Source organism: Nerophis lumbriciformis, linkage group LG29 (assembly GCF_033978685.3).
Source record: "Nerophis lumbriciformis linkage group LG29, RoL_Nlum_v2.1, whole genome shotgun sequence".
Taxonomy (NCBI): Eukaryota; Metazoa; Chordata; class Actinopteri; order Syngnathiformes; family Syngnathidae; genus Nerophis; species Nerophis lumbriciformis.
In genome coordinates, this window is record NC_084576.2 from 9,583,105 (window position 1) to 9,606,709 (window position 23,605).

At 40.4% G+C, this 23,605-nt stretch overlaps 1 protein-coding gene across 1 annotated transcript in view; it reads right to left on the bottom strand.

The window, feature by feature from the left end:
- LOC133572240 (calpain-1 catalytic subunit) overlaps nucleotides 1–23,051 on the bottom strand; it is a 73,794-nt gene extending 50,743 nt beyond the window's left edge. Inside the window, exons 1-3 of the mRNA XM_061925067.2 lie at nucleotides 22,860–23,051; nucleotides 18,876–18,971; nucleotides 2,293–2,547 (exon numbers count right to left, since the gene is read on the bottom strand). Coding sequence (XP_061781051.1) covers nucleotides 2,293–2,529 — 237 coding nt within the window. The 5' untranslated portion in view covers nucleotides 2,530–2,547; nucleotides 18,876–18,971; nucleotides 22,860–23,051. The remainder of the gene's footprint in view (nucleotides 1–2,292; nucleotides 2,548–18,875; nucleotides 18,972–22,859) is intronic.
- Nucleotides 23,052–23,605: the final 554 nt, after the last annotated feature.

Here is a 23,605-nt window from a genome sequence, read left to right on the forward strand (position 1 = left end):
AGCTAGCGCAAGCTAATTGATTTAGATGTTAAAAGCTGCGACTATGAACGTGTGTACAGAATGTGTAATTAACCGCACTATTTTAATTAACTGATTTAACCAATTAAAAAAGTTGGGGAGTAACGGTAAATGTATTAGTAATATTATTGTTTTGTTTCGGAAAATTTGATTTGTTAAAAAGGCATGGGACAGTCTCGCATCACGTGGGCATTCAGTAAACAAACAGTTCAGCCCAGCCTTTGGTTAGTAGAAGTAATGGCTAGCAATAATGCCAAGGCAAAGCCAGAGCTGGGTAATTTTATTTTATTGTTAAAGTCTTTGCTTGGGAATACTTGGCTTCCCGGTGAAATACATGAACAACAAAGTAGAATACATGTAATAAAACAATCATAATTCCTAAAAGGAAAACGTTGAAGCTATTATAATACAGTGGTAACTCAGCTTTTGAGTGCCCCAGCTCAAAAATTGTTGGGATATGAGCTGCTTTAGGTTGCAAGCAAAAATCCGGGTTAAAGGCAGTTGGCGCAGTGAATGTCACAGTGAATCCTGTAAAGCGTCTCATTCGCTACACTGCAAAAAGTTAGTGTTAAAAACAAGAAAAAAAATACAAACATTAGGGGTATTTTCTTTGAACTAAGCACAATTATCTGCAATAGAACAAGAACATTTGGCTTGTCAAGACTTTCCAAAACAAGTAAAATTAGCTAACCTCAATGAACCCAAAAATACCTTAAAATAAGTATATTCTCACTAATAACACGTGCACTTTTCTTGGTATAAAAAAAAGAGAACTTTTTGCTCAATATGTTGAAAAATATTCTTAAATTAAATAAATGCTAGTGCCATTATCTTGACATAATGATATGCGCTCGGCATCATGATTTTTTTTTTCATGCTTGAGATAAGAAATTATTACTTTAAAAAAGTAGTTTTATACTTGTGAGTGTTAATGTCACAGCTTTGCATCAGTTGATATTCTAGTTTCAAGCATGTTTTACTCAATATAGGTCATAAAATCTCAGCAACAAGCTGTAATATCTTACTGAGATAATTTAGGACCAAAACCCTTAAAACAAGTAAAACACTAACATAAAATCTGCTAAGTGAGAAGAATGATCTTATCAGACATAAAATAAGCAAATATCACCCTTATTTGAGATATTTAATCTTACTTGGATTTCAGTTTTTGCAGCTAAGAATTGCTGGCTATTAGACGGACAGTTGTGAAGACATATTTTGTATTTCCAACCAAGTGTCTGAAGAAAGTGAGTGTGAAGGACAGTGCTGAGAAGAAGAAAACAGATGACATTTATTTCAGTTAATGAAAGAAACATCAGCCGACTGATGTGTACACATAGCCACCTCAGCAAAGCAATACAAGCGTATCATTGCTACAATACAATAATGAAAAATACAAAAAAGGAGAATAGTCAATAATTATAATAATAATCCATAATAGTCAATAACGCCAATTAAGAGTAGTATTTTATTTTTTTTAAGGGCAAACATTTATCCATATGAATATGGAGAAACTAACAAGTGTTCGACAGTAAATCAGTTTGCAGGAGAGAGACAGAGTAAAAGTTTGCTCTACAAATTAAATGCTGTACATTTACTACATTATTTAATAAAACTACTGTTGTTATCTCTGTTACTGTATACTACATTCTCTCTAAATAGGGAAGAATGAATTAGTTTTGCGTACTTGGGTCACAAGCAGGAGCTTAACCCAAAGTATCACAAAACCAATTAAACTTGTAAGTCGAGATATCCCTGTATATAATATTTCATATTCGGTTTTTATAATACAAAATATTTATAACTGTTCACAATAAAGGCTAAGACATTTTTATTGTCTTGCAATTTGCAATGGAGTTCTTAGTATACCCAAAATGAACCGAATCGTGACCTTTAAATCAAGGTATGTGCAAATTGTTAAACCCCTTTATTATCAGTTGAATAATAAAAAATATATATATATATTGTCAGTTGTATAAAGGTGGACCCTCAAAACTTACAGTTTGGTAGTGTGACTGCCAATAAAAATGAAACTTATCCTGGAAAGAGAACATATTTAAAGGTAAGGTTCTCAAAACATTTTACTTTATATAAACTATACTATTTTACTGCGATCATAGCCTTTTTAACAAAATAATTATATTTCTGATATATTTTTTATGAATAATATTTAAACTCTGGTTGAATTGCAATATCTAAAATTAAGTTATTTTTCAATCTTTTAACTGTAATGACAGCGAATCAGATTTAGAGTCATTTGTGTAAATCCCTTACCGCTGGTCTGAGCCACACAATGTTGTTCAGGTCAGAGGGGCTTAGTAAGCTGCTTCCAATTGTTCTTATGTCAGGAGGGAACATGTCATCAATGTACCGTACTTTTCGGCTCAGACAGTACTCTTTTAACATATGGTAGTCTTGGTTTAAAAACTTCTCAGGGTTGCTGATGGTCCCATAACCATCTTTGTTGTGGCGTCCATTAATGATGCTCATGCACACACCTGGAGGAGGCATCTCTGTCGTGATCTAGCTCTGTTGGAAACAGAAGTAAATAATATTAGGCTTATCTTACCATTTCAATCATTACACTTTTTTTGTGTAAGTTTCTCATTCAAGTGGTTCTTTTTGTTACTGCAGGTAATCAACATTCACATGTGTGTGATCATGTTATGATTTTTCATTTAGTTTTGCTTAAACTTTTGTTTACATAACTTGCAGAATGGCTAGTTTTCCATACTCATGTAAAGTCATTGCAATTCCCATGTTATGAAGTATCATTTGTGGCCAGTGGTGTGCAGTCAGGACAACTCGGTTTTAGACGATCTGCTAAATAGCCACGCACGTGACTACAGGGCGCCATGTTGGGGTTACTGTAATGCTATATATATATATATATATATCCATCTATCCATTTTCTACCGCTTATTCCCTTCGGGGTCGCGGAGGGCGCTGGAGCCTGTCTCAGCTACAATCGGGCGGAAGGCGGTGTACACCCTGGACAAGTCGCCACCTCATCGCAGTGTATATATATATATATATATATATATATATATATATATATATATATATATATATATATATATACATATATGAACTAATGCTGTTATTTAGTGCTGTCAAACGATTAAAATATTCCATCCATCCATCCATTTTCTACCGCTTATTCCCTTCTGGGTCGCGGACGGCGCTGGAGCCTGTCTCAGCTACAATCGGGCGGAAGGCGGGGTACACCCTGGACAAGTCGCCACCTCATCGCAGTGTATTAGAGATGCGCGGATAGGCAATTATTTAATCCGCAACCGCATCACAAAAGTCGTCAACCATCCGCCCGCACCCGCCCATTGTTATATATCTAATATAGACGCATTCGTGGCTAAGAGATATTAATGCGTGATAATATTATTTATCATTATTATAATATTATTGTCATTTCCATTAAGAAAGTGTTGACTATTGTTGCCAATGCCCTCAGATCAGGAGTGTGTTCCTCACACTTTGTGTGCGCAGTTCCAGCAAGCCGAACGAGGCTTTTAAGAAGTTAAAAAAATGTTTTAGAAAGACTAGGCCTATATTTTCGTTAGGTAAAAAAAAATGTTCTGAATTTATTTCAATAAATATTTACTTGTTAACGTTATAATGCTCAAATAGGGACGAGGGCGGGGTGCACAGTGAAGCAGTGAACAATTTCGCGACAAAGATGAACCTTTATTGATTGATCTGCAGCCATGACAAAATATCAGACAATGTCCATTGTCAACGACAGGCAGGAAAATAAAGATAAACACATAGCCTATGTTGTAGGCATAGGCTCATACGTTTTTAAGTTGAAATAAAAAAATAAATAAAAAATGTGCCTCATAAGCCTTAGGCTGTCAATCACGCGCACAGACTTAAATTATACAATAACAAATGTATGTCATCTCTATTTAAACAAAAATAAATACAATAAATAATAATAATAAATTACCTGCAACTTATTGGCCAAGGCAAATAGCTGAAGGGGGGAAATCAAACCCATCAGACTGCACTTTATCATCAAACTTGAATTATAATGAAAATAGACGGTCGCGACAAACAAAGCAGGCTACATAGCCTTACATTGTCGCCAATCGGAGATACGCTTCACTTGAAAGCGAGGCCAAATAATTATTCACACATAGTAGTATATCTCGAATAGAAAAAAACCACAATAAACAACGCAATTGCCTTAATTCCTTTGCATTGTAGTGTGCCCAAACAACACGTAACCATCAAAATTATTTAGCTGACCGAACTCAATATAGGTTAGACATGGGCTTATTTGGTACAGCCTATAGGTAACGTAGACTAATTCGTTTAACATATCCAACCGTATGTCTACTTACTTTTGTTTTTGTTAGCACTATGCAGGAATAAAATGGCATCTACAGTGCCAGGATTCATGCGAGAGCGCCTGGCCTCTAAAATGCGCCCTGCTACGCTGAAGGAGAGCTCACTTGCGCCACTGTTGCTGGGACGCGGTGCCTGATGAAAAATTGACTGTTTCAAAGTGTGCTGCTCGTTTTTCGTATGTGGGTAACAACATTTAACTATGTATATATATTTCCGAATTGGTTCAACCGCAACCCGCCCGCATCTATTTAAAATCTATTTTTACCCGCCCGACCCGCGGTTTATCCGCGGACTCCGCGGTTGTGTCCGCAAACCGCGCATCTCTACAGTGTATATATATATATGAACTAATGCTGTTATTTAGTGCTGTCAAACGATTAAAATATTGAATCGCGATTAATCGCATCGTGCATAGTAATTAGTCAAAATGTATCGCAATTATTCACAAATATAATTTTTCATCATTAATAAATGTACCCCAGACAGATAGTTTTCAGTTTTTAACACCATGAATGGACAATTCATTTGCTTTAATGAGATGTGTTTTAAATATATACTGTATGTGTCATGCTCTTTTAAACAGCTCAAAACAAAAAGGTCAAACTGGCTTTCAAAGACAATTTTTTTAAATGCCTGCTGTGTGTTGGTGTCTTGCCAGATTTTGTATTTAGTAAAAATACATGATTTCTATTCCTGCTTTAGGAGCACTTGCATTCACAGAAGGAGCTACTGTACACCATTAATAAAACAAAATGTGGATTGTTACGATCATGTTCTGATTGTCAACTATGTTTGGTATATAATCTGTGATAGTTCTACCTGAATAAATGCTTCTGATATTTTGTCGATTATACTTTGTACAAGTTATTGGTATTCATGTCACTGCATGGCAATATTTAAACCTTCTCTGTTTATTAATAACATGTAATATCCAGCCGGCTAATCATTTTGTCAACTGATGTATTAGGTGCAAATATCGCAGAATAACATGACAAAACATCTTTGAGAAAGCATGACCCTAATGTAAGACATTTTCATTTTGGTGATGTAAGTAAACCGTAGTGTAGCGCTTTTTTTTTTGAAGCTGGAAAAATGTGTGATTGGTTTGAGAAAGTGATCGACTGTCTGCAATAAAAAAGTCCCTTTTTGACTTTCTACCTACCGTCTTTTATTTCTGTTGAGTTTTTATGCCAACAGATAGTCACAATAACAATCTAAACATGTTATCACTGCACATTAACTGTAATCTAAACACGGACAACACACACACGCACGCAGCAGGCATTTACTACAGTGATGTCTTCTCGTCTCAGGTCGAAAAATAGTTATTTCTTGTCGGGAGAACAACTTGCTGTAATGTGCTCTCTTTTTTATCTATTTCTGGTCGCTTGGGAATCATTAGTCACAAGTGAACTGCAGCCAAGTTTCCCCCGCAACGGCATGACTCGAGGGTCAAAAAGAACGCGTGTGCGTTACGGCTGTTAAAAAAAGTGTTGTTATTGAAAGTTATAGTTAACGCGTTATCACGTTAACTTTGACAGCCCTAATATATATATATATGTATGTATATATATATATATATATATATATATATATATATATATATATATATATATATATATATATATATATATATATATATGTAATATTGCATGTATTTATTTACACACAGAAAGTTGGAAAGTTTTGCATGTTGTGACTGTGTGGATTTTCTCGGGGTACTCCGGTTTCCTCCCACCTTCAAAGACATGCACACTGGCAACATTAAATTGGCCCAAGTGTGTGAATGGAAATGTGAACGTTTATCTGTGTTGGCTCTGTAATGAAATGGCAACTTGTCCAGGTTGTAACCTGCTTTCCACCCGAATCCAGCTAGGATAGGCACCTGCCCCCCAGCTACCCCAAAAGAGACAAGCGGTTAAAATGAATGGATGTTACAGGTTCATTAAAAAGCATTTGGAATCATTAAATGGATTTTTTGAAAATTGAGTCCTTACTTAAATGACATCAAAACGCATTACATTCGCTGTGCAGACGCATTAACAATTCATACAATTGTAGGCCAGGACCAACAGTCAATAAGTCAATCCATCCATTTTCTACCGCTTGTCTCTTACGGGATCGCGGGGGGTGCTGAAGCCTATCTCAGCTGCACACGGGCGGAAGGCGGGGTACACCCTGGACAGCTCATTGTAGGGCCAACACAGATAGAGACCGACAACATTTACACTCACATTCATTCACTAGGGCGAATTTAGTGTTGCCAATCAGCCTATCCCCAGGTGGCCGCAGTACCCGGAGGGAACCTCCACACAGAAAGATCCCGAGCCCAGGATCGAACCCAGGACCTTCGTATTGTGAGGCACATGTTCCTCCCACAGTGGCAGCACTGTTCCACCGTGCTGCCAATAATTCAATCCATGGACCAATAAATACAAATGAATTGAATAACTTTGTCGATCGTGTGTTTCTTTCTTCGTCTCCAGTTTTTCAAACCAGACACAGAGGTTTCACTATGTGCATTGCTTTCAGCACCTAAGCGCTTTTATTTGACAGTGGAATTACATGAACAGAGTAAACTTTTTGTCAGTCATCCACAAACTTTGTTTCGGTATGAGCAGGCGGGACATACTTACTCTACCACACGTTTTCCTGTGTGCAGTAGTGGTGAGGATACTCACTTTATTGTTGGTGCTGCAACTAATCATTTTAATACAACAGTCACTTTTAATGCGCACTTGCTTCAAAATTGTATGAAAAGATTTTTGCAAAGGTGGGCTGTGTGAACCCAGGAAATGATGTTGTAACAAGCTGACAAATCACAGCTCTTATTTTTCTGTAACTTTTTTTTCAACAACAATATGACACACAAAATTCATACAATCAGAACATACAAGTTAACATGTCTCTATAAATGTTATCAAAATATGTACATATACATTATTTTGGTCTGGAATATTCACACAGTAATTAAGAAATTGAAGCAAAACCACCATAAGGAGAGAATAAACAAACAAAAATGTCCAAGGACTAAAGTAGAAAAGAAAAAAAAAGGATCTTTATTTTGTCTTTGATGAAAATGGTCTTTATAAAGTCATGCCAAAGAAGTTTTCGTGACCTTTTTTTTTCTTCATTATTATTAATGAACAGTGATTAAAGCCCGTTGATGTTAAACCCAGAGAGGCGTTCTGCATAGTGTGTGCAAAAAGACACTGCAGATACTGCGTGATGAAATTACACGTACACAAGTCGACGATTAAAAGCAGGCAGCAGTTAACTTTTTTACATTTCTTTGGCGTGACTAACATCAACTTCTGCTCTATAAAATACTGTAAATGAAAACAGAAACTCTCACATTAAACAGTCTTGTGAGTAGGGATGTATACCAAGTACCAGTATTTTGTATTACCAGTTTCTAATTAGGTGGGTCAAGAGGACTGTAAAAATTCTGGACTAATGATACGGCCATTGGTACTTTTTTAATCCAGCTGACTGTCGTAATTAAAACACGCGTCTTCTGGATAGTACACTGTCTGTTACGTCTTCGACGCATGGCTGAGATTGTCGTGTTCCTTCCAAGGCAGAAGACAAGAAGGAGCGGCGTGCAGGTAAGAATTAAGTTATTTTTAATTATTTTAAAGCAGGATCAAAATTACAAAACAGAAAACGCTAGCAAGCGTGGAGCTAAACAAAACATAAAATGTCACCAAGGGTGATAAACAAGGAATGCTAGCGTGCACAAACTTACTACAACGAGGAGAAAACCAGGAGAACGTAAATGTTGCATAAAGCAAACATTGACCCAGCAACTACTGCTGGGTGAGAGGAAACTAAAAAGGGGAGTGATTAACCAAAACACCTGGTGGGAACACTAATTGCAAAACTAAGACAGGTGAGGAGAATCAGTGCCAATGGAAACCAACAGTAAACAGGGAAAGAATGTGCATAACATCACTCGCTCTGCTTATTTCCACCTCTGTAATATTAAGCGGCTCCACCTTTTTCTTACTGTTCATGCTGCTTCGATCCTTGTTCACAGTCTGGTCCTCTTCCGCATCAATTATTGCAATTCCCTTACCCCAGAAGTCCCTCCACAAGCTTCAACCTCCACAATTCCACTCTTTTCATCACATCAAACACACCCTGCAAAAACTTCACTGGCTCCTGGTCAGACAAACAATGGACTACCAAATCCCTCTACACTCCTTCAATGCCATCCACAAGTTCACATCTCCTTATTTGTGTGACCTCCTCCACATCGCTCGTCCAGCACGCTCCCTCTTACCTTGCTGTGCCATCAACCTGCGTTTTCACCATGGGGAGCAGAGCTTTCAGTCACTCTGCTCCCAAACTCTGGAACTGTCTCTCATCTGATATCCACAATATTGACTGATTTCATACATTTAAAATCAAGACTAAAAACCCACCTCTTTAAAATTGCATACTCACTGTAATTTTCTTCTCTATACCAGTGGTCACAAACCTTTTCAAGGTCAAGATCCCTGGTCTCAGCCAAAAACCAAAACAACTAATATGTTGGCTGATGTCAACATTTATTTTTTTTTCTCATTGTGTTTCTTGCTGTTTTCCCAATTTTTACAGGTGTTTTTTTTGTATTGCACCTATAGGGCCAATGACAAACGGTCACAGGCCACGATGACCCCTGTTCTGCACTTTAAGCACCCCTGCTGGAGAAGCGAACTGTGTATGGCTACTCTAAGCGCTAGGACTATCGTAGCGCTGTACTATATTTGTTCATCCTATAGTCACATATGAGTCATGTGTCAGGTTACCTCAGCAAAATCAGCTGTTCACCTGGCAGGCTTGTTCTTTGTGAGAGAGGATAAACAGTAAAGTCGCTCTTTAGGTGCCGCCTTGTTTCATCAAATTTTACTGCCTTACATGTCAATGTTTACTTTTGTACTTAAATCAACACAAAATCCGTACTATGGAGAAATATTCACGGACACTATTGTTTAGCTTGTTAGCTTTCTGTTGGAGTCAAGTGACGATGATGATGATGATGACGGTGGACTCCTTGATCGACAGACAGGCGGTGCGTCCCGAGGGACCGCTCGCCTTACAAAACCTTACATTCTGTGGAAGACGTGGCATAACTTCCAGCAAAGCAGTGCTGGAGAGAGGAAGCTGGTCGATTGCTGCCCAGAAAGTGTGGGCACCTTTTGAATGATGCGTCCCAAAATGCAAGTGCACACATGCACGAGGATGCTAGAAAATGTCCAATGCATTGCACAGCCAGCCTTAATGCATTGTTGCAGCTCTATGATTTTTGAGCACGTCATCAAATGTGCGTTTGTGAGACAAGCCATCCTCGGGTGATGTGGCTGCGGTGTCGAGAGCGGGGATGTGAGGCTGAAGAGAGAGAGGCAAGTCATTGATCCAACTGCAGAGGGAGTCGGGCACGCTGAGCTGGTAGAGCTTGTCTCGTTGCTACGAGACAAGCTCCAGGGAGGATGGTGTTGAAGGCAGAGCTGAAGTCCACAAACAGGATCCTAGCGTAGGTTCCTGGGGAGTCCAGATGCTCCAGGATGAAGTGGAGGGCCAGGTTCACTGCATCATCTATAGACCTGTTGGCTCTGTAGGCGAACTGCAGTGGGTCCAGGAGGGGGGCTCTGATGTCCTTGAGGTGGGGCAGGATCAAGCACTCAAAGGACTTCATGACCACAGACGTCAGCACAACCGGCCTGTAGTCATTAAGTCCTGTGATCTGTGCTTTCTTGGGGACCGGGACAATGTTGGAGGTCTCAAAGCAGGACGGCATGCGGCATAGCTCCAGAGAGGTGTTAAAAATGTTAGTGAAGACAGGAGCCAGCTGATCCGCGCAGTGTCTGAGAGTGGAGGGGGAGAAACCATCCAGCCCGGGGGCCTTCCGCGTAATCAGCTTCAAGAACTGCCGGCGTACATCCTCCTCTCGGATGGAGAAGGCCTTTAAAGTCCTGTGATGTTCTTGGAGTCCTGTGATGTCCTTGGAGTCCTTTAAATCCTTTAATGAATTGCTGGTGTTGGTGGGGAGGGTGATGGTGGGGGAAGCAGAGCTTTGATGAGCTGAAGGCCGTTCATGATGACAGTAATGTATGTTGAGGCCCTGAGCGAGAGTCATTCGGGGTCTGGGGGGCTTTGGGCGTATAGTTCGTAAGGGCCCTTAGCCCTCTCCAAACGGCCGCATAATCATTGGAGCGGAACTGTTCCTGTAGACGGTTAGAGTACACAGATTTAGCTTTCTCCACTTCCCTGTTGTTGAAGAAGTGTGGTACTTCACTTCTCTGTAGGTACTCCGGTCTCCGCTTCTCGACGCAGCCTCCTTCTTCTTGCGCAGCTGTCGGAGCTTGGGTGTGAACCAGGGCTTGTCGTTGTTATAACAAGCCCTGGTGCGCGTTGGAATGATGCGGGCCTCATTGAACTGAATGTATGAGGTCACAGTGTCCGTATACTCGTCCAGATTGTCCGTGGCCACTCTAATTGCCTCCAGTCTGTCGTCTCCAAACATGCACGCAGCTCCTCCACAGCCTCGGTGGTGAAACACTTAATGGTCTTTGTGACAGTTCCTGGCTGTCGTGTGGGTTTTTAGGACCATCCAGGAAGGACATTGAGCTGAGCAGGTTTGACTTCTTTATTATTTCAATAAATCTTGTCTTCAGGTCGCGTCACTTTTCAGCCCCGTCCTCTTCCCCTGCTCGCTCTCCGGTCCGCTCCAACTTTTCAGCCGGCCGCGTTTTCATCTGTGTCTTGTTCTCGCTCCTCATGCACTTCTGGCTCTCCACCTCCTTCTGCCCCGTCGTTCTCAGCTGCTGCCTTTTTAAACACTGCGAGGGGATTAGCTGATTGTGACCAGGTGCACGATCCCCGCACCTGGTCATGATTGCCGCGTCGCTCTCGGCACGCCCCGTCTCGCCGCTTGCTCGCTGTCCCCGCCTCCTCGCCGCCATCTTGGAGCGGGCTTCGGCACAGCACGCCTCACCATCGGTCCTCCGGTCCCGCCTCCCAACAGTCTTCATAACAGGTTTAGCCAGTTTCAGTCTCTGTCTATATGAAGGGATTAAGTGCACCATCACGTGATCTGATAGTCCGAGAGCAGCGCGCGGGACTTCATGGTATGCTTTGCTTATTGTAGTGTAACAGTGATCCAAAGTGTTCTCCTCTCTGGTCGGGCATTTAATAAACTGCCTATACTTGGGTAATTCCTGGCTCAAATTTCCCTTGTTAAAGTCACCAAGTACGATAACAAGAGCGTCCGGAAAAGACCGTTCCACATGTGAGATCTGGCCTGCAAGCGTGCGCTGAGTGTCATGCACGTCCGGGCTGGGCGGTTGGTAGGCAGCCACCAGTATGAATGAAACAATCTCACGCGGTGAGTAAAAGGGCTTACAGTGAATGAAAATATATTCCAGAGCAGGAGAGCAGTGTTGGGATATCACCGTCACATCTGTACACCAGTTGTTGTTGATGAAGAAGCAGACTCCTCCCCCTCTTGTTTTGCCGAAGAGCCCCGCGTCTCCATCCGCGCGGAGAAGATGGTAGCCCTCCAGTTGAACCGCGCTGTCCGGGACACTCGCGCTCAGCCACGTCTTCGTAAAGCACAAAACACAATATGAGGAAAAGTCCTTGTTTCTTCTCATCAGCAACGCTAGCTCGTCCATCTTGTTGGTAAGTGAGCGGACGTTGGAGAGAAAGATGGCAGGTAGAGGCGTGCGTAATCCTCGTCTACGGAGATGGACAAGGGCGCCCGCTCGCTTTCCTCTTCGGTGTGGTTTCCCTCTTTTGATCAAATAATGGATCAAATCCGCAGCTGACGCTAAGATGACCGGTAATAAGTCCGTAGGGGTGATGGATCTGATGTTCAGTAGCTCTTCGCGGGTGTAAGAGCACGTGGACACACAATTTACACACAAAAACAAACAAAACAGAGCGCACGAGAGCACCGAGGCAACCGTGATCGGCGCCATGATGATCAAAGATCTTTTTCAAAGGGTTCGGGGATGCTTTTGAAAGATGGAGATGATTGAAGGCTGAGAATATTTTTTCATCTGATGCCAAACTTGCTAATTTCCTCCTTGATAGGTAAGTCAAGCATTTACATTTTCTTATTACTTGTAATAAATGGAAATAGACATTTCATATGTACACTATATTGTCCAACACAGTCTATGATCTTGTCTAACAAAACGAGTATGTTCGTGCAACGAATGCTTAGGAGCGAAGCACCATCACACTAGTGTATTGCTTACTTAGCTAGTATAATGCTTACTATGTCGATGTGAATTCCAACTAACAGGAAAATATATATTTTCAACAAATAAAACCTACGCGGATGTGGTTAGTGTCAGTGCCTAATTCCTTCTCAATATGCTGAGGAAATGAGTTCCAACATTAGCATGGTGAATTGCGGTTTCTGGTACTGTATGTGCATCAGACACATATGTGGTGGTATTTGCTTGGCACAATATAATGCATTATATGACTCAGTGGCCTAGTGGTTAGAGTGTCCGCCCTGAGATCGGTAAGTTGTGAGTTCAAACCCCGGCCTAAACCAAACTTGGTCCAGGGAAGACCCAGGACACATTGAAAAGACTATGTCTGCCGGCTGGCCTCCTGGGAATGCCTCGGGATCCCCCGGGAAGAGCTGGACGAAGTGGCTGGGGAGAGAAAAGTCTGGGCTTCCCTGCTTAGGCTGCTGCCCCTGCGACCCGACCTCGGATAAGCGGAGATGATGGATGGATGGAGTATTTCGATGGTGGTCCGTATATGTATATTATACAATCCATTTGCAATGGATTTACTGCATGCATCCTTGTATATTATGCTTACACACTATACTGCGCTTTTTGCTATTAGCTGACTCAAAGAGAACTCTGCACAAGATTGTCAATGTGCCTGAACTGTATAAGTCCATGCATAAAAGGCCAATAAAAACATTGAACATTGATAAAAGATGAGCTTTTGCAGTTGTTCTCCTGTTGCAAGTACATTTTGGGCAGTATGGCTCTGATGGTAGGCGGTCATCCAGAAACATATATATATATATATATATATATATATATATATATATATATATATATATATATATATATATATATATATATAATTTCAGCTTCACAATCAGCCTTTGCAGCATTTCACTCATGGCAGAAAAGCTGAGTGGCCATAGACCCAGAAGCGTCATGTTAGGCTTGTATGCAAATTCAGTTATTTTTACTCACGTAAATAAAAAATTAAAAAATCGAAATATAGACATATAAATATATATATAGAAAATACATGTATTACACTGCTTAATGGACAAATTATTTATTGAAGTTTTTATTATATTTGTTTTCTTAATATTTCTTATTAAGTGAGACTCGGCCTTATTGCAGCACGTGACTGTATAAATCGGAACATAGCAGAACTCCCTGGAATAAGAAATTCCCAATCGTAACCTTTTTCCTGGGTAAATAAAAGTAAACAAATACAATGCTACATTGTTTAATTTGGTTCTGAAGTTGCTTCGCTGTTGTACTAATTAAAAAAAAAATAGATCAATGTTGTTGGTATGGGATATGAAATATTTATTGATTTAGTAAATACATTTTTTAAATACATCTATTTACATGCCACAACAACAGCACACAAATCCATTGTATGTGGAAGTTTCCTTAAGAAAACTGGTCATAATAAATACATTTTCAAGTTTATGAAATATTTATTGATTTAGTAAATACATTTTTTAAATACATCTGCTTACATGCCACAACAACAGCACACACATCCATTGCATGTGGAAGTTTTCTTAAGAAAACTGGTCATAATAAATACATTTTCAAGTTTATCCAGAAAATGACAAATGGTCTCGTGTTGTCGACTCAGCTGAATTCGATGAGCGTGACAGGCTGAAAACAGCAGCCACCTTTCTCAGCTTTAACTTGTTTTCCCCTAATGATGGAATATCTTCAGAATGCTATATTAACTCGTTACAAAATCCCTATTGGGACGATTCGCACTGGCGAGAACAGTGCATGTATGCTGCATTTTTGCTGTGATTTTCCTTGACTTCCTGCTACAATAGTCTTTATTTCCCCTACGAACACATTAGCCCGAGGCGACAGCACCTGTAAGTGAAGTCATATGAGGATAACCAGCAATTTGCAATGGATTCACATGCATGCATGCTTGTAGCATATCACCTCCCTAGCCAGTCTTGTGTTTTGTACTTTGCAACCGGTACTTTTATGAGACAGATAATAGAATACTTTCATTACACCTGTCTTGACAAAACCTGTATGCATCCTGGGCCAAAGTTAAACGCAACTATAACAGAGTGTTACAGTATGGTGGTTTCAGTTGGAGACCATTATTGATATACGCAAGTATTAGTTTTTGATTACTTTGAAAGTGGTCTGTACTCACAGTTTAACAATTTACTCCTTTGCACTTTTTATAACTAAAATGTGCAACAATATATATGCAACAATTACAAAACACTTAGACTGTTACGGTGGTGTGTCTATGGTGTGTCTAGGGGGTGGCCATCCCCCTAGAGTTTTATTTCCCTGATGACGTTGTGGCTTGTGCAGCCCTTTGAGACACTTGTGATTAAGGGCTGTATAAATAATATTTGATTGATTGACTTTGAAGGTTCCCCAATCGACAGTACATGGGTTGTCCAAAATACATTGTGCAGAATACTTTGCAGCACACCGAGCTGCTACATAGACTAGACCCAGGGGACAAGCAGGCCCCGAGAGCCCCCCAAATATAACAATAATAATTTAACACACACACACACACACACACACGCACACGCACACATACAAACAAATCCATACACAGGCCGGAACCCACTGTCCACCGAGAACCAGCCGATCATTTCACCCCCACCCTCGCCCACAGGTCCGGCTGCACACCCCTCTCCTCCCTAGGGAAAACCCCCGACAAGCAAACAACAAACTAGAACGAAGCCGGCAAGTTCGCCAGCCCCGACAACCACTAGTTCATGCGCTGCCACAAGCCACAACGTTGGCCAACCCGCCGCATTAGGCCATGCGCGCCCACGCCACAAACGGCAGCAGAAACAACAGCTGCAATACCCCAGACAACCTGCACCACTCGATCAAATCAAAGCGACCGAAACACCTTAACCACACGCCATCAGGACCATGGAGACCAGCCAGCACCAGCTCGCCAGTCAGCCCAAACGCCAAAATGCAAACAAGAGACATCAACACAGACTCCACTCCCCAATTCAAACAGTACGTCAGACAACTTGCAACAGTTGGTACAAAATACAAATCGTGTGTGTCAACTTCCCTCTTTAATAAAGTACAATTGTAACATTCATAAACCTTTTTTTTTCTTTATTTAAACAGATTAGGTCCTCATTCAAATCCCCTCTTTTACATTGCTGGCAATAAAGTAATTTAAATATTACACAATGTGCTTTTGAAAGTATTTGGCAAAAATCAATAATTAACAATTAACTGGACTTAGTAAAAATCGACTCAAGACTTAGGATACCTAAATGGCTAAGCCTTGTGTCAACCATGGTTGTGCATAAATAAGTTTTTATGAGTGTTAGAGCTGAAAAGCTAAGTTCACATGCAACACTGCTTACAGGAAGGGCTACTGCTATTTTATAAAGTCTAAAAAGTTCATGGTTCACTTCCTGATAAGGTTATAAAAACAGAGTCAGAGCAATTATGCTCTGACAGAAAATCATACAAACATCAAATTCAAAAGCTAAATATCACAGTTTACACTAAAGTAACAGCTTAAACACGCTGGAGTAAAAGATATACTGTAACTAAATTACTTAGATTTGTCAGTAAAGGACCACGGATGTCAGCAACCTGGCTGCTCATCATCAGTGAAAAAAAAAATGCCCGCCACCACCATTAATTTACGGGCGCGCCGAATCAAACAATTAAGATTACCCATCAATATGTGCGCACACTGCGCCTCGGATAAGATTGCCTGCCACCCAAATACGGGCGCGCCGAATCTAATGCTTAAGATTGCCCGTCAATATGTGCACACACTGTGCCTCGGATAAGATTGCCCGCCATCCTGAAAATGTGCGCGCCAGCCGAATCGACAATTAACATTGCCCGCTAATAAGAGCGCGCCATATAAGATTACCCGCCACGACAATATAAAGTATAAACGGAAAAACTTTGAATATTTAGTACGTGAACCATTCCTATCTTGTTTACTTCCCTAAAAATCTTCAGGCTTTTAAGTTTTGTAGTCAATTAGATATATCCATCCATCCATAGCTATTCGGGTTGTCCCAATAAGAATATTGTGGTACCGGTACCACAATGTATTTCAATACTTTTTGATAAATAAAGGGGGCCGCAAAAAAAAATATATATATAAAATTGTTTTACTTTAAACAATCGAGACAACTACTTTTTTAGTAGTAAGTAAGCAAACAAGGCTACTATTTTGGGTGCTGACGTATGCAATAACATATTGTGTCATTTGCCATTCTATTATTGTGTCACATTTATGAGGGACAGGCGGTAGAAAATTGATTATTAGTCTACTTGTTTATTTACTCTTAATATCTGCTTACATTCTGCTTTAACATTTTCTATGTTTACTTATGTTAACATGTAATAGGCACACATTCCTTTGTTGTTTGGATTTGAATTATTACATACATTTTAGATGATACTATACATTTTGGTATTGATCTACCACAGGGGTGTGTAACTCAAATACGGAGTGGGCCAAAATTTTAAACTGAACAAAGCCGTGGTCCAAGGTTGAACAAATTAACCTTTTAATAGGGACCCAAACAAGTTTTGCATTGAATATTGAACAAGCAAGGCTTATATAACTTTATAGTGACATGCAAAATCGAGTTTCAAATAATAATAATAACAATTAAAAAATATCAATGGCATATCAAATAAAATGTAAATAAAAATTGAATGCCTCTTTTTTATGTGCAGCCTTCTGAGGTAAATATCAAAATAAACTTTTTCCACAGGCTACTAATAAATTTGAAAATAAAATAACAATAGCGAAAATACACCCCCGCTACCACCAAACCTCCCCCCACACACACACACCTTGTAGCGTCCTGGAAGAGTTAGTGCTGCAAAGGGTTCTGGGTATTTGTTCTGTTGTGTTTATGTTGTGTTACGGTGCGGATGTTCTCCCGAAATGTGTTTATCATTCTTGTTTGGTGTGGATTCACAGTGTGGCGTATATTTCTTACAGTGTTAAAGTTTTTTATTCGGCTACCTGAGGGTAGCCGAATAAATGATATCGCATTATGTTAGCGATACAGGTTACACTGAGGTGTAACCTGTATCGCTGTTGATGAAGTATGCATTGCATTCATTTGTGTGTGCATGCACACACAAATGGCTGACTGGCTGGCTGGCTGGCTGACTGGCTGGCTGACTGAATGGCTGGCTGACTGGCTGGCTGACTGAATGGCTGGCTGACTGGCTGGCTGGCTGGCTGGCTGACTGGCTGGCTGACTGGCTTGCTGACTGACTGGCTGGCTGGCTGAAGTTTGGATGACTCCCGGGAGGGTTGGCAAGTATTAAAGTTAGCAGTGAATGCGGTGGCGGGCCAGCTGTAGTGTTAATTTGATATCGCCTCAAGGGCCAAGTGAAATTACACGGCAGGCTAAATTTGGCCCGCGGGCCAGAGTTTGACACCCATGATCTACCAAGTAGTTGCAGGATCCTACATTGGTCGCCTGTGTCCAGGGACATATTTTCAGACTTTATAAACAATATCAAAAATGACAAAACATTTTGTGATAATAAAAACTATTGAAGTAATCACTGTAGTATGGACTAGATAGATACTACTCGGTATCATTACAGTGGATGTATGGCATGTGTTTACATTGAGGAGCTCGCGGTTAGTTATTGTATCCTCCTACGCACGGTGTTAAGTGAAGCACGTTAAGCTATTTCTCGTCCTGCAAGGGTGATACTTGTAAGAAACGTACTTTATTTGTCACCATGTTTTGATTAGTGATTTAAGAAGTAGTTAAAACACTGCAGACTGCAGATGGATGTTAGCCTCTAGCTAGCTATGTTTTAAATCACCTTTTGTAGACCGGCGCTTCTGTGTTTATAGCTTCACATTTATCGTTTGTATTTGAGCTAAAATGCGTCCACCCCGTGTCTGCTTGTAAGTACTATGTTTGTAAGTACTATGTTTGTGTGCGTGCCTCTTCTCCAGCAATGTCAAGGCGTGACGACCGCACATACTAATGTCCGTAAAAAAATGTTTTATATATTACCGGTATGTTTCAGAAGCATTATGTTATCGTATGTGTTAATTCATTAGTAACGCGGTACTTTAGTACTGGTATACCATACAACTAGCAGCTACAGCAGTTCCTGGGTGCCACCACTGAAAAAAAGTCTGGACACGCTACTGGAGTGTTGTGCATTTTTTTTTTTAATCAAAGCCTAAAATAGTCACATTATTCCAATATACTGTATAAAAATGTAACTCACCAGGGAAGAGAAGGTGTGGGTGTGTTGTGTTGAGTCTAGGTAGATCAGCATGTGTGAGAAGGAGAGGCTCAAGTTCCTAAATGATGGCACTTCAAACTGTACCTCAGGTGAAAGCAGTGCATAAAAACACCATAGTCACAATGAATAGTACACAGTAAACTGATTTTTTAAAGGCATGTTGTTGCCTCTTGAAACAACATGCTCTGACTTGTTTGAGGTTTCTCAGGCTAAAACAGTTTTTTTTAAAGGCAAGTCGTCTAACTTCTCTGACTTCTTTGAAGTTTCTCACTAGAGTGGCTTGATCAGGATATATAAATATAAAAATTATAGAACACTTGATTGTTTAAACATGACTTTATGACAAATATACAGGTGGTTTCTCTGTTAGATGCATTTGCAATTATATGGCATTACTTTCATATTGAGTGAAAAACACATTTTTGTGTTTGCAATCCTTACAAGAGCACATGTTTCTAATAAACCTCAAAAATATACAACAATACAGGCATTATTAGACATATTGCATGTTTGGTTTAGGAGTTATGCTTGAAACAGATTTGTATTGCTTCAAGTGTGGAATGAAGACACTGAACTAGTGCTTCAGGACTGCTTCGGGAGTACAGACTGGGACATGTTCAAAACTGCTACTCAGAGGGATGACGGTACTGTGGACATAGAGGAATATGCTTCCAGTGTAACTGGCTACATCAGCACATGTGTGGAAAACATTGTGCCCACAAAACAATACATAATACCCAAACCTAAAACCCTGGATTAACTGTGATGTTCGATCCAAGCTACATGCCCGCTCCACTGCATTTGTCTTAGGCAACGCTGAGGACTATAAGAAGGCCATATATGACCTGCGTAAATCCATCAGCGAGGCCAAGGGAAAATACAGACAAAAGCTGGAGGGATTCTACTCCACCACAGATTCCCGACGCATGTGGCAAGACCTGCAACACATCACAGACTACAAGCAGGGGAGCAGAAGGGTCACAAACAGCCAATGCCCACTGCCAGATGAGCTAAATGAGTTCTACGCCCGCTTCGAGGTCCTCAACACCAACCAACAAAGAGGGGTTCTGACCACGGAGCCCATGCAGGACCCACCACTCACTGTGACAACAGCAGAGGTACGTACAGTTCTGAGGAGAACAAACCCACGGAAGGCAGCCGGCCCAGACAACATCCCTGGCCAGGCCCTCAGGGTGTGTTCATCCGAGCTGGCTGACGTACTTGCTGACAGATACAACTTGTCACTAGCACAAGTTGTTGTTCCCACCTGCTTCAAGACCACCACCATCGTGCCCCTGCCAAAGAAAAACACTGTGACCTGTGTCTGAATGACTATCGCCCTGTTGCACTTACCCCAATAGTGATGAAGTGCTTTGAGAGGGTAGTCATGTCACACATCAAGAAGACCATCCCAGACACACTGGACCCTCTACAGTTTGCCTACCGGCAGAACCGGTCCACTGAGGATGCAGTCAACACCGTCATCCCACCACCCTCACCCACTTAGAAAGCAAGGACACCTATGCCAGGCTATTATTCATCGACTACAGCTCTGCTTTCAACACTGTCATCCCACACAAACTCATTGCTAAACTCCTCACTGTTGGTCTGACATCGGCTCTCTGTGACTGGGTCCTGAACTTTCTCACAAACCGGCCCCAGTCAGTCAGAATCGGCAACCAGACATCAGGCACAAAGGTTCTAAGCATAGAGACCCCCCAAGGCTGTGGGGGGCCACACAGTCTTCACACACGACTGTGTGGCCTCCCAGGACAACACCAGTATCATCAAGTTTGCAGATGATGCTACGGTCGTCGGACTGATCACCGGGGGAGCTGAGGCAGCGTACAGAAGGGAGGTAAGGGAACTGGTGGCCTGGTGTCAGGATAATAATCTCTCCTTGAACACAGACAAGACCAAGGAGATGATTATTGACCCACGGAGAAGGAGTGCACAGTACACACCTTTGTACATAGGGGGGACAAAGGTGGACAGGGTGAAAACCTTTAAATTCCTCGGGACCCACATCAGCGAGGACCTCACCTGCGATCACAACACCCGACAAACAATAAAGAAAGCCCAGACTGTACTTCCTAAGAAGGCTGAGAAAATTTGGCATGCCACACAAAATTCTCAGCAACTTCTATAGAAGTATGGTTGAGAGTGTCCTTGCCAGATCAATCACGGTCTGGTATGGAAACTGCACTGCGAAGGACAGGAAGGCACTCCAGCGAGTGATTAAAACTGCTCAGTACATATCAGGAGCATCCTTCCCCTCACTACAGGACATGCACTCTACCAGGGCCACCAGGAGAGCACACAACATCATAAAGGACAGTACACACCCCCAGCACAGTCTCTTCAGCCTCCTACCATCAGGCAGACGATACAGGAGCCTGAAATCCAGGACTACGAGACTGACAAACAGTTTCTACCCACAGGCCATCAGGCTTGTGAATGCTAATTTATGAATGCTAGCCCCCCCCCCTGTTTTACTTTTGTCTTTTTGAACAAAAGACAGCTACCATGACCACCCCCAAACTGTGAACCATCACTGTAGACACTTTTCACCTTTGATCACTAAAGACACTTTAACTGCTGCTGTGACCCAAGGTCACCTCCATATTTATACTGTTGACTGTCAATCAGAATGTGCAATAATGTTATGTTACTTACTGTGCCTTATATATACATATTTATTTTTATTTTTTGCTAAGTACCGTGTGACTTGTTGAAGGGTGGACTAGCAAAGTAAGATTTTCATTGTACGGCAAACTGTCTGTTTAACTGTGCATATGACAATAAACAATCTTGAATATTGAATCTTGAAACACATTTTCTCAGGATTCTAAGAACATTAAAGTCATATTGAGTAAAACAACTATTTTTTTGTGTTTGCATGCCTTACAAAGCACATGTTTCTAGTAAAACTTGAAATATACATTAATACAGGCATTATTAGATGTATTGCATGTTTGGTTTAGGAGTTATGCTTTAATGCATTTTTTATTGCTTCAAAACACATTTTCTCAGGATTCGAAGAACATTACTGTCATACAGAGTAAAACACAAACTTTTGTGTTTGCAAAAGCACATGTTTCTAGTAAAACCTTTGTTTCAGGCATTATTAGAAATATTTATTGCATGTTTGGTTTAGGAGCTATGCTTGAATACATTTTGTTATTGCTTCAAACACATTTCTCAGGATTCTAACATTTCTGTTATATTGAGTAAAAAAATACTTTTTGTGTTTGCAAACCTTACAAAAGCACACATTTCTAGTAAAACTCACAAGGATACATTATTTCAGGCATTATTAAACATATTGCATGTTTGGTTTAGGAGTTATGTTTGGATCAATTTTAATTTATTTTTTCGCATATATCAGGATTCTAAAAACATTACTATCATATTGAGTAAAAAACAAATTTTTGTGTTTGCAAACCTTCCAAAGCACATGTTTCTAGTAAAACTCACAAATATACAATAATACAGGCATTATTAGACATATTGCATGTTTGGTTTAGGAGTTATGCTTAAATAAATCTGTTATTTCTTCAAACACATTTTCTCAGCATTTTAGGAACATTACTGTCCTATTGAGTGAAAAAAATATCTGTGTGTGTTTGCAAACCTTACAAAAGCACACGTTTCTATTAAAACTCAGGAATATACATTATTTCAGGCATTATTAGACATATTGCATGTTTGGTTTAGGAGTTATGCTTGAATAAATTTTTTTTTGCTTTTTTCGCATTATCTCAGGATTCAGAGAACATTACTGTCATATTGAGTAAACAATGTTTGCAGTCACGGGGAGAACATGGAAACTCCACACAGAAAGATCCCGAGCCCTGGATTGAACTCAGGGCTACTCAGGACCTTCGTATTGTTAGGCACATGCACTAACCTTTGTTCCACCGTGCTGCCCCTTATTTCAATATACTGTATACAAATCTAACTCACCAGGGAAGAGAAGGTGTGGGTGTGTTGTGTTGAGTCCAGGTAGATCAGCATGTGTGAGAGAGAGAGGTTCAAGTTCCTATACAATGGCACTTCAAAACTGTACCTCAGGCGAAAGCAGTGCAAAAAAACACAATTGTCACAATGAATAGTACGCAGTCAACTGTTTTTTAAATTGGCATGTTGTTGCCTCTTGAAATAGTCTGACTGCTCAGACTTGTTTGAGGTTTCTCAGGCTAAAACTGTTTTTTTAATGGCATGTAGTCTAACTGCTCTGACTTCTTTGAAGTTTCTCACTAGAGTGGCTTGATCAGGATATATAAATATAAAAATGATAGAACACTTGATTGCTCAAACATGACTTCATGACAAAAATACAGGTGGTTTCTCTGTTAGATGCATTTGCATTTATATGACATTACTTTCATATTGAGAAAATACACATTTTTGTGTTTGCAAACCTTACAAAAGCACATGTTTCTAATAAAACTCAAAAATATACAATAATACAGGCATTATTAGACATATTGCCTGTTTGGTTTAGGAGTTATGCTTGAAACAGATTTGTATTGCTTCAAACATTTTCTCAGGATTCTAACATTACTGTCATATTGAGTAAACAACTACTTTTTGTGTTTGCAAACCTTGCAAAAGCACACGTTTCTAGTAAAACTCACAAAGATACATTAATACAGGCATTATTAGACGTATTGCATATTTGGTTTAGGAGTTATGCTTGAATACATTTT